General features: G+C 37.2%; 1 protein-coding gene across 2 annotated transcripts in view; it reads left to right on the forward strand.

The window, feature by feature from the left end:
• PRKAA2 (protein kinase AMP-activated catalytic subunit alpha 2) overlaps positions 1-12,705 on the forward strand; it is a 102,502-nt gene that overhangs the window by 63,439 nt on the left and 26,358 nt on the right. For both annotated transcript variants that reach the window (XM_027965800.3, NM_001112816.1), the window contains 2 exon segments: positions 8,688-9,192; positions 11,406-11,532. In XM_027965800.3, the coding sequence (XP_027821601.1) occupies positions 8,688-9,192; positions 11,406-11,532 (632 nt within the window).

Below are 12,705 nucleotides of genomic sequence, written 5' to 3' on the forward strand. Positions count from 1 at the left end.
GAACCAAGCCCTCAATATCTGTAAGGTATGCTTTTATTTTTGTACATATATTATTTTTTCTCTTAAGATGGTAGGCAATTGGAGGTTAGAACATACATCTGTATTTATTTGTTCATTTAATCATTTTTATTTACTTAACAGTTATTTAACATCTGCTTTGTTCAAGGTCCTATGCTAATTGCTGGGAATATTGGTAGGCAAGACAGACATTGTCTTTAGGAAACACATCTTTAAGTGCTTTAAGCTTAGTATTGCTGTTAATGTTGTTATGGTTAAAATGAAAGATCCGAAGTTCAACTGTCTAATCACAAATTCTGATTCTCTGTTTACTAGCTATTGGCATATTTTCTACCTCACTGTACTTTAGTTACATCGTTTATGGTGGATTTGTTGGGAGGATAGTCTTAGGTTAAAACATAAGAATTTACTATTTCTATAGGTCTAGACACAGTTGGATGTTAGAAACTACAAATATTCATTCTAATGTAATTCAAATTTTTAGAATAATACCCAGCATACAATATTAGCCATTAATACTATCCTAAAGTGAATATATAAGGACGTTTTAGCTGCACTTACAGAGAAGGCAGTGGCACCCCACTCCAGTACTCTTGCCTGGAAAATCCCATGGGAGGAGCCTGGTAGGCTGCAGTCCATGGGGTCGCTAAGACACAACTGAGCGGCTTCACTTTGACTTTTCACTTTCATGCATTGAAGAAAGAAACGGCAACCTACTCCAGTGTTCTTGCCTGGAGAATCCCAGGAACGGAGGAGCCTGGTGGGCTGCAGTCTATGGGGTCGCACAGAGTTGGACACGACTGAAGTGACAGCAGAGCTACACTTAAAGAAGTTTGTGCCCATTGTGAAATTTATACAGTTTGATTGGAGTCATTATAGCTCATTTAGTCTTAAGTCTTATATAAAAGTCAGGTATTAGGCAGCAGTGACAGAAAGACGGTTTCTGGAGGCTGTGTAGTAACCCCTCTGAAATGAATCGATTTTGTTTCAGGTGAACCTTCATGAACATCCTGGTTACTATTTACCTTGTTTAGAAATTGACTCCTTAAAATTAAAAGCTGGGTGTATGACTTTTTTTTTACATGTTCAGGGTTGCTTTATTATCATTAATTTTTTTTAATTTTTATTAAAATATAGTTGGTTTACAATGTTGTGTTACTTTCAAGTGTATATAGTACAGTGACTCGGTTACACACACACACAGACACACACATACACACATGTATATATCTTCCTTTTCAGATTCTTTTCCCTTATAGGTTACTTCAAAATGCTGAGTATAGTTCCCTGTACTGTACAGTAGGTTCTTGTTGGTTATCTATTTTATATATAGTACTGTGTATATGTTAATCCCAATCACCTAATTTATCCTCCCCTCATCCCAAAGTATGGCTTTTTAATTGGCACTGTTATTATTATGAGGAACTGTGGTTCTTTTTCTGAATTAATTAGAAGTGAAAATTTAGATTATTTCTGTTGTTTTTATAAACATTTATTTTATTGATATAATTCACATACCATAAATTTGTTTCTTTAAATTGTATGACTCAATGGTTTTTAGTATGTTCACAAAGTTGTATAGTCATCACCACTCTCTGATCCCAGAACAGTTTTCTCATCCCCCAAAGATGCTCTGTACTCACTTCCTCCTCCTTGCAGCCCCTGACAAGCACTCATCTACTTTCTGTCTTTATGGATTTGCCTCTTCTGGACATTTCATATAAATAGAATCGCATCATGTGGCCTTTTGAGTCTGGCTTCTTTCACTTAGCATGTTTCTAAGGTTCTTTCATGGTGTAGAGTATCAGTACTTAACTAATGTTTTGCTTGAAAAATATTCTGTTGTTTAGATAAACTACATTTTGTTTATCCATTTATTACTTATTGGATATTTGAGTTGTTTCTAATTTTGGTTCATATAATGTTGCCATGAACATTTATGTATATATTTTTAAATGGTCATATGTTTTTATTTCTCTTGCATAGATGCCTGGAATTTGTAATTGTTGTACACTGTTGTGGCTCTAATTTACTTAGTGATTTAACTTAACTAATTCTGTTAAGTCTGTATTCTTTGTCAAGGGTGGCCACTGAAGTCTCTGCTTCGTTAGCTTAATGGTCAGCTAATTGCTAGAGAAAGATTTCCTTAAAGGCCTTGATCTAATCAGTCTCTCAGCCTTTGCTGAGGGATCCTGTGTACTTGTTGGGGTGTGTCTTTGGCATTTTAATGAGAAGTTCATCACTCTGCATTAGTCTTGATTCCTTCTAGCTTAGAGCCTCAGAGTCAATCAGTGATGAGAAATCAGGGGCTTTCTTGGGCATGAACAACAGTCCTGCATTTGTGAATTCTAGGATTTTAAGAGTATTTTAAGGACTCCTATGAAACTTCAGTTCAGTTCACTCACTCAGTCGTGGCCGACTCTTTGCGACCCCATGAATCGCAGCACGCCAGGCCTCCCTGTCCATCACCAACTCCCGGAGTTCACTCAGACTCACGTCCATCGAGTCCGTGATGCCATCCAGTCATCTCATCCTCTGTCGTCCCCTTCTCCTCCTGCCCCCAATCCCTCCCAGTGTCAGAGTCTTTTCCAGTGAGTCAACTCTTCGCATGAGGTGGCCAAAGTACTGGAGTTTCATTTTAGCATCATTCCTTCTAAAGAAATCTCAGGGCTGATCTCCTTCAGAATGGATTGGCTAGATCTCCTTGCAGTCCAAGGGACTCTCAAGAGTCTTCTCCAACACCACAGTTCAAAAGCATCAATTCTTTGGCGCTTAGCTTTCTTCACAGTCCAACTCTCACATCCATACATGACTACTGGAAAAACCATAGCCTTGACTAGACGGACCTTAGTCGGCAAAGTAATGTCTCTGCTTTTGAATATGCTATCTAGGTTGGTCATAACTTTTCTTCCAAGGAGTAAGCATCTTAATTTCATGGCTGCAGTCAGCATCTGCAGTGATTTTGGAGCCCTATGAAACTTAGTACCTAACTTTTCCTTTCAAGGGTTTTGATCAGCTTCTTGTTTGCTCCAATTCTTTTTTTGCTGTTTTGGCAGCTGGGATGTTAGACAGTTGCCACTGGTTGTTTCTGACAAGTGTTCTGGACAAAAGGCTGTTTGCAGATGGAATGCTAGGTCAGGTCAGATGAAGACAGGGCTTGACAGAAGAGGTTTCCCGAGATCTGCCAGCCCTGTCTAATAATGACATTTCTCTGGGAATAGGACTTTTGGAGAACTCTAAGTCTGTTCTCCCCGTTTGCCTCTCAGTGGTTCTAGGTGCTGGTTTGGGGGGTTAAAATGATTGTGAGACTGTTGGTTTTCAAGGCGGCCATAGAAATGGGGAAGAGGAAATGGATATTAGGTAACTGAAAGTATCACAAATCTCACTGTTCTTACTAAGACACAACCATTTTTTAAAAAAACAAACACTCCTCAGATTATTACAAGCCTTTGGTTAATTTCCAGAGTTCTGAAAAAAGTTAATATTGACAGTTTCTGCTAATAATCTCATTGCTTTAATAGAAGAATGAATTTTTGGAGTTTATCCAAAAGTGTTTATCTACCCTATTTCAAAATTTGATGTTTTAAAAATGCTAGATTTGTAGCAACTTATTTTTTTATATTCCTTTTCAAAAAATTAGTACTTCCTGGTCATTTGATCACTAAATGTTTATTTGTGCTGGTAGTGCTAGGTCACCTCAGTTGTGTCTGACTCTGTGAGCCAATGGACTGTAGTCCGCCAGGCTTCTCTGTCCACAGGATTTTCCAAGCAAGAATACTGGAGTAGGTTGCCATATCCTTCTCCAGGGGATCTTCCCAACCCAGGGAAGACATTGCATCTCTTACATCTCCTGCATTGGCAGGCGGGTTCTTTACCCCTGGCACCACCTGGGAAGCCCAAATGTTTATTTAGTGCTTATTATTATCATGATATAGCAATTAAATACTTTAATGAATTCACTTTTTACTTCTTTGTCTATTCATCATTCCGCATTTATTGAGCATTTGCTCTGTACTGGCTACTGAAACAGAGGTGACTAAAGCATGGTCCCTGTTTCAAGGAGCTCTCAGTTTAGTATAAAAGTCTGTAACAACTGTGCGAAAGTATGAGTGCTATAATAGTATCATTTACTAGCAGCTGTAGAAGTTTCACCTCTGTATATATCTACAAGACATGGCACACCATCATTTCTCACTTGGACTATTGCAGTAGCATCTTCCTCCTCATCATTATTAATCTTTTCAATTCAGTTACTTTATCACAAGCAGAATGATCTTCACAGAATGCAAATTAGATCATGTCACCCCTGCTTCTTTAACACCTTTATTATTATCATCAACCATAGGTTCAGTTCCAAAATCGTTTTTATAGCCTACAGCTGTCAGAAAAACCTGATATCTTTTGCCACTCCAACCAGTAACTTATTATGATTTCATGATTCTGGCCTCAGTTCAGTTCCTTGAACATAGGAAAGCTTTTTTTTTTTTTTTTTAACCTCAGAATCTTTGCATATATTGTTTGTTTTGCTGGGAATATCTATTCCCCAGCTCTGCTTAGCTGACTTCTAATCGTTCTGATTTCTGCTTAAATATTGTTGAGAGTGGCTTCCTTAAGCACTCACCTCCCATTCTGAGTTATACACTCTTATTTTACCTTGTGCTTTTCACTCGTAATTTTTATCACAGGGTTTTTGTGTTTGTGTATTTGTAATTCTGTGTTTATTTTTGAGAGTATTTGTTTAGTCTGTTTTCAGCTAGAATGTAATCTCTGTGTGAATGAGTGTACATTTTTACCATAGTATGTCCTATATACTGATCTGAATTTAGCTTAGGGAGTGCCCAGTTTACCCTGTAGCAATGGTTACACAGTCTTGAAGAGATAGTATATGTTAGTTAAATGAAAAGGGATGAGATATTCTAGGGTGTCAGTAGTAAACATGTGTAAAGGGCTGGAATAGTGTGAAAATAAGATCTAGGAGACTAGGTTCTCAAATGTTTGGGTTTGAATACCTGCGCCCCAAGTCTTAAAATCGAGGACTCTGGGGGGGTCTTTTTTTTAATGCAGATTATTTTTATCAATTTCATATTAGAAATCAAAAGTGAATTTTTTTAAAAATAGTTAATTCACTTAAAAATAATAGTAAACGTATTACATGTTATTCTGAATAATATGTCTCCTATGAAAAATAACCTTATTTTCCAAAACAAAATATGATGACAAGAGTACCATTATTTTACATTTTTCTTTCTTTTTTTTTTTTTTATAATGCAAACTGATTTTTTTTTTTTTTTACTTTATTTTACTTTACAATACTGTATTGGTTTCGACATACATTGACCTGAATCCACCACAGGTGTACATGCGATCCCAACATGAACCCCCCTCCCACCTCCCTCCCCACAACATCCCTCTGGGTCATCCCCATGCACCAGCCCCAAGCATGCTGTATCCTGCATCAGACATAGACTGGTGATTCGATTCTTACATGATAGTATACATGTTTCAATGCCATTCTCCCAAATCATCCCACCCTCTCCCTCTCCCACAGAGTCCAAAAGTCCGCTATACACATCTGTGTCTTTTTTGCTGTCTTGCATACAGGGTCATCATTGCCATCTTTCTAAATTCCATATATATGTGTTAGTATACTGTATTGATGTTTTTCTTTCTGGCTTACTTCACTCTGTATAATCGGCTCCAGTTTCATCCACCTCATTAGAAGTGATTCAAATGTATTCTTTTTAATGGCTGAGTAATACTCCATTGTGTATATGTACCACAGCTTTCTTATCCATTCATCTGCTGATGGACATCTAGGTTGTTTCCATGTCCTGGCTATTATAAACAGTGCTGCGATGAACATTGGGGTACATGTGTCTCTTTCAATTCTGGTTTCCTTGGTGTGTATGCCCAGCAGTGGGATTGCTGGGTCATAAGGCAGTTCTATTTGCAATTTTTAAAGGAATCTCCACACTGTTTTCCATAGTGGTTGCTCTAGTTTGCATTCCCACCAGCAGTGTAGGAGGGTTCCCTTTTCTCCACACCCTCTCCAGCATTTATTGCTTGCAGATTTTTGGATCGCATCCATTCTGACTGGTGTGAAGTGGTACCTCATTGTGGTTTTGATTTGCATTTCTCTAATAATGAGTGATGTTGAGCATCTTTTCATGTGTTTGTTAGCCATCCGTAGGTCTTCTTTGGAGAAATGTCTATTTAGTTCTTTGGCCCATTTTTTGATTGGGTCGTTTATTTTTCTGGAATTGAGTTGCATAAGTTGCTTGTATATTTTTGAGATTAGTTGTTTGTCAGTTGTTTCATTTGCTATTATTTTCTCCCATTCAGAAGGCTGTCTTTTCACCTTGCTTATATTTTCCTTTGTTGTGTAGAAGCTTTTAATTTTAATTATATCCCATTTGTTTATTTTTGCTTTTATTTCCAGAATTCTGGGAGGTGGATCATAGAGGATCCTGCTGTGATTTATGTCGGAGTGTTTTGCCTATGTTCTCCTCTAAGAGTTTTATAGTTTCTGGTCTTACATTTAGATCTTTTAATCCATTTTGAGTTTATTTTCATGTGCGGAGTTAGAAAGTGATCTAATTTCATTCTTTTACAAGTGGTTGACCAGTTTTCCCAGCACCACTTGTTAAAGAGATTGTCTTTACTCCATTGTATATTCTTGCCTCCTTTGTCAAAGATAAGCTGTCCATAGGTGTGTGGATTTATCTCTGGGCTTTCTATTTTGTTCCATTGATCTATATTTCTGTCTTTGTGCCAGTACTATACTGTCTTGATGACTGTGGCTTTGTAGTAGAGCCTGAAGTCAGGCAAGTTGATTCCTCCAGTTCCATTCATCTTTCTCAAGATTGCTTTGGCTATTCGAGGTTTTTTGTATTTCCATACAAATCTTGAAATTATTTGTTCTAGTTCTGTGAAAAATATCACTGGTAGCTTGATAGGGATTGCATTGAATTTGTAAATTGCTTTGGGTAGTATACTCATTTTCACTATATTAATTCTTCTGATCCACGAACATGGTATATTTCTCCATCTATTAGTGTCCTCTTTGATTTCTTTCATCAGTGTTTTATAGTTTTCTATATATAGGTCTTTAGTTTCTTTAGGTAGATATATTCCTAAGTATTTTATTCTTTTTGTTGCAATGGTGAATAGAATTGTTTCCTTAATTTCTTTTTCTACTTTCTCATTATTAGTGTATAGGAATGCAAGGGATTTCTGTGTGTTGATTTTATATCCTGCAACTTTACTATATTCATTGATTAGCTCTAGTAATTTTCTGGTGGAGTCTTTAGGGTTTTCTATGTAGAGGATCATGTCATCTGCAAATAATGAGAGTTTTACTTCTTCTTTTCCAATTTGGATTTCTTTTATTTCTTTTTCTGTTCTGATTGCTATGGCCAAAACTTCCAGAACTATGTTGAATAGTAGTGGTGAAAGTGGGCACCCTTGTCTTGTTCCTGACTTTAGGGGAAATGCTTTCAATTTTTCACCATTGAGGATAATGTTTGCTGTGGGTTTGTCATATATAGCTTTTATTATCTTGAGGTATGTTCCTTCTATTCCTGCGTTCTGGAGCGTTTTTATCATAAATGGATGTTGAATTTTGTCAAAGGCCTTCTCTGCATCTATTGAGATAATCATATGGCTTTTATTTTTCAATTTGTTAATGTGATGAATTACATTGATTGATTTGCGGATATTGAAGAATCCTTGCATCCCTGGGATAAAGCCCACTTGGTCATGGTGTATGATCTTTTTAATGTGTTGCTGGATTCTAATTGCTAGAATTTTTTGAGGATATTTTACATTTTTCAAATCCTGTTTATCAGAGACAGCAGCTAGGTTTTCATACCTACTTCTTCATTCATCTATTGCAATATGTTGTATTAGTTGAAGTCTAGGAAACATATCTGATCTCAGATATTGCTAGAACAGGGAGGAACATTCTCATAGTCTTTCACATAGTTAGATATTTTCCTTTGATATTAAATCAAAGCTTAATATGTTAATTGCAATATCAAATCAGAAAACATACCAGTGAACTTTTGTACTTTATTACACTGAAATCCACAGGTCTGTTTTGCCTTTTGAGTGGAGCTTCTGCCCGTGTATGATTATGTAACATCTTGCATTGGTCATATGGAAAATATTGGGTTAGTGAGATAGCCTGGTGGTCAGAATGATAACACATTTCATTATAAACTATCAAATCATAGTCATTATCCTCTTCACTCTAAAAGTAGAAAAGTCTCTTAAATATTGAGAAGCTGTCAAACTTATGGAAACATATATAAATTATTCTGTTATATACAATTCTATATATATATAGAATTCTGTTATAAGCCGAATTCTAACATTTTACTTGAAAGCTTGAATTTCATCACTGGCACCAAATACTGCCAGTTGTTTCCTTTGAAGTGACAGACTTATTTTATCTCTTTTTGTGAAAATATCAGTAAAATACCCAAGTCTGAATAATCATAGTTACTCTAGAGCAAGGGTTAGTGAACTTACCTAAGGGTCCCATAGTTAGTAAGTGACTAGAGACCCAGGTCTTTCTGATTCTGATATATTGTATTGCCCCATGTCTAAATTATTTGGGACTTGCCAAAGCATGTTCTTACAATAGTGTATTGTGGTATCTTTCCTAGAGAGCATGAATGGTTTAAACAAGATTTGCCCAGTTACTTATTTCCTGAAGACCCCTCCTATGATGCTAACGTCATTGATGATGAGGCTGTGAAAGAAGTGTGTGAAAAATTTGAGTGTACAGAATCAGAAGTAATGAACAGTTTATATAGTGGTGACCCTCAAGACCAGCTTGCAGTGGCTTATCATCTTATCATTGACAATCGGAGAATAATGAACCAAGCCAGTGAGTTCTACCTCGCCTCTAGTCCCCCTACCGGTTCTTTTATGGATGATAGTACCATGCATATTCCCCCAGGCCTGAAACCTCATCCAGAAAGGATGCCACCTCTTATAGCAGACAGCCCCAAAGCACGATGTCCACTGGATGCACTGAATACAACTAAGCCCAAATCTTTAGCTGTGAAAAAAGCCAAGTGGCATCTTGGAATCCGAAGTCAAAGCAAACCGTATGACATTATGGCTGAAGTTTACCGAGCTATGAAGCAGCTGGATTTTGAATGGAAGGTAGGAAATTGTAGTATATGAAGATCATTTGTAGAAGCCATTTTCCGTATAGTAAGCCTGTCTGAGGTGCTGAATTGAATACTAAAATCAATAAAAAGTTGGTTTTGATGTGAATTTAGTGGTCTCAATAAATAAATGGGCTGATAAATCCTATTCTTTCCAATAATGTACCATATGCATTCAAAACAAAACAAATCTTCATAAGGATGAAGAACTGTTGATGTTGGGTACCTATATATTTTTGAATTAGAGAATAGCATTCTTGGCTGAGAAACATGGTTTTAATCAACTTGAAATCCCTTGAGAAAATAGTCCACCTGTTTTAGCATGTATCATAACAGAAGTCATGTGTCTTCAAAAATATATATTTTTACCTTTCTCTGTCTTTTTAAGAGCAGGGGTTTTTTGTTTGTTTGTTTGTTTTTGCCAGTAGCTGTAGCACAAGTAGTTGATACACATTATACCATCAGGGCATGTTTATTTAGTAAACAAATACTTTTCTGTAAGTTGAGAAAATTTCTTATTTGGCTAGTATTTTTAGTCCTTAGTTGTGATGTATTTTTGTTACCCTCATCCCACATTTTGCTTTATTAGTATTTTTTTGTTTTTTATTAGTACTCAAATTCATTTCAATTCTATTTGACTATATGTGAGGGGATCTGTTTTTCTTTTTCAAGTATCTTTTAGTCTTGTTCCTTTCTTGAGGACTGTGAATGTACTTTTAAGGGAAGAAAAACATACTCAAACATACCTTGTAAATATTCATTTGACATGTTTTTATTTCACTATTTGTATATGGAATGAATAAATAATAGTGATTGTGAAAGTTGCTCAGTCATGTCTGACTATTTGTGACCCCATGGACTATACAGTCCATGGAATTCTCCAGGCCAGAATACTGGAGAGGGTAGCCTTTCCCTTGGAGAAGGCAGTGGCACCCCACTCCAGTACTCTTGCCTGGAAAATCCCATGGACAGAGGAGTCTGGTAGGCTGCAGTCCATGGGGTTGCTAAGAGTCAGGCACAATTGAGCAACTTCACTTTCACTTTTCACTTTCATGCATTGGAGAAGGAAATGGCAACCCACTCCAGTATTCTTGCTTGGAGAATCCCGGGGACAGAGGAGCCTAGTGGGCTGCCGTCTGTGGGGTCGCACAGAGTCGGACACGACTGAAGCGACTTAGCAGCAACAGCAGCAGCAGCAGCAGCAGCAGCAACAGCAACCTTTCCCTTCTCCAGGGAATCTTCCCAATCCAGAGATCAAACCCAGGTCTCCCACATTGCAGGTGGATTCTTTACCAGCTGAGACACAAGGGAAGTCAAAGAAGACTGGAGTGGGTAGCCTATCCCTTCTCCAGCGGATCTTCCTGACCCAGGAATCAAACTGGGGTCTCTTGCATCACAGGCAGATGCTTTACCAACTGAGCAACGAGGGAATAAACAATAATATTTCCTTAATACCATTTAAGAAAGATCTCCCTTTTCTGAACAGTTTTATTTAGTTAGTTAAAAAACACGTTAGTGTCTTTAAAAGTCCTTATTGAGAAATTTTTGGAACTAATTTGATAAAGTATTTTGAAAACTAGAATCTTCTTTATCTGAGTTGCAGTTTTATTATCCTCAAAAGGCAAATAATACCTTCCTCACAAGATTACTATGATACTTAAACTTTGTGACAGTACCTATTAACAGTGCCTGTTCCAAACCATTAACATGTTATATCTCCTTTTTCTGTCTGTTCTATATTCATAATTAAAGGTATTCAAATTGAGACAGGGAAACCGAAATATTTTGGCAGCCAAAATATGGTTTAGAGTGGAGGCGTGTCTGGAAAGAAGGCTAGACTCTTATAGAGTCTCTGAGTTCCCTTTCAATTTTAATTGCTGTACACAGTACTATTGAAAGCGAAAGTCAGTCAGTCATGTCCGACCCTTTGCGACCCCATGAACTGTAGCCTGCCAGGCCCCTCTGTCCGTGGAATTCTCCAGTCAAGAATACCGCGGTGGGTAGCAGTTCCCCACACAGTACTGTTAGTGGGGATTAAATAAATACTAAACTACTATGTAATGTAAAAAAAATCATTCAGAAATTTGTTCTCTACCCCACCCTTTTCAATTATTTGTTTAGACATTATTCTTTGCAGTAAAAATAATGGAAATATTTTATAGTTTTTTATTTTGAATGTTTTTCCATAAAGAAGATTTTTCATTTTAGGTAGTGAATGCATACCATCTACGTGTAAGAAGAAGAAATCCAGTGACTGGCAATTATGTGAAAATGAGCTTACAGCTGTACCTGGTTGACAATAGAAGCTATCTTTTGGACTTTAAAAGCATTGATGGTAAGGAAGCCATGCAAGCATGAGCTCTGAGAAGATAAAACTTGGCACTAGTTGACAAGATGTTAAATCATCTCAAACACATGGTGGGTAGTCTTCTATACTGGTTTTTAGTAATCTAGATTTAACTAAGAATGTAAGTGAAACAAAAAGGATTGAAGATGAGGAAAATCTCTAATCTAGCACTTCTTCTGGAGAAATGCTTCCTCATTTAAAAAAAAAAGTCATTTGAGGTATTGACTGTGGAGAAAAATAAGGAAGAATAAGGAAATAATTTTTACCTACAGTTAGCTGAATTAGGTTCTTTGTCACACTTCTCCTTTCATATTTTATCAGTAAGCATTATAATATCTAAAATTCCCTGTTGATTAGCTTCTTTTATCTTAGGTGGCCATGGTGTCCAGATAGGCCTCTCCTGGGATTTGGGTTGGATTTTATGCCCATGGCCATCCAAGAGGCAAAGGAGTCAGGGGAAGTGGTCATGTCCAAGGATCTAGTATGAGTCGAGTCATACTTGGCTGAGCAAATGTGCTTATTCTGCTCAGAGGCCCCAGTGGGATGTGAGCAGAATAAACCAAGGGTCCACTGCTGGACAGAATCAGAGGAAAACCAAATTCAGAGTTAAGGAAGCTGTTTTCAACAGTTTATTCTTAAACTGCCATCAACTATAGCTGTGTCTATATGGTCCCTAGAACCCCTTTATCAAAAGTACCCAGAGTTCTTACTAAAAGGCAGATTCTTGGGAACTCTCCCAAACCTAGCAAATCTGAATCTCTAGAGATGGGTCCTTGGGGAACTGGGAATCAGCATTTTTAACAAGATTTCCTTTGCCCCTTCCCCCAGGCAATTGCAGTGTTCTCTGAAGAATCAGTGCAATTGTAATTTCTGTTTTTATCTTATTTTTTATTGTTTTTGATACACTGCAAGAAAATAATCCTCCAAAGGTGTGCTTTCTTCAGATAAAAGGGTATGAGGAACCTTTGACTTCACAGTTGCTGTCAAACAGTATGTTGAGAAGGATTTAGTCATCACATTTAGACTGTATGGCAGTGTTACTGTTGGATAGTGATGTCTTTCACAGTTGTGAGAGGGAAAAGTTTTTGCCACCCCTACTCCTAAAACCCTGCAACATGACATTGGCTCCCAGGATGCCCTTAGCTCAGATGTGTTCACTTA

Source organism: Ovis aries, chromosome 1, assembly GCF_016772045.2.
Source record: "Ovis aries strain OAR_USU_Benz2616 breed Rambouillet chromosome 1, ARS-UI_Ramb_v3.0, whole genome shotgun sequence".
In the NCBI taxonomy this organism is placed as follows: Eukaryota; Metazoa; Chordata; class Mammalia; order Artiodactyla; family Bovidae; genus Ovis; species Ovis aries.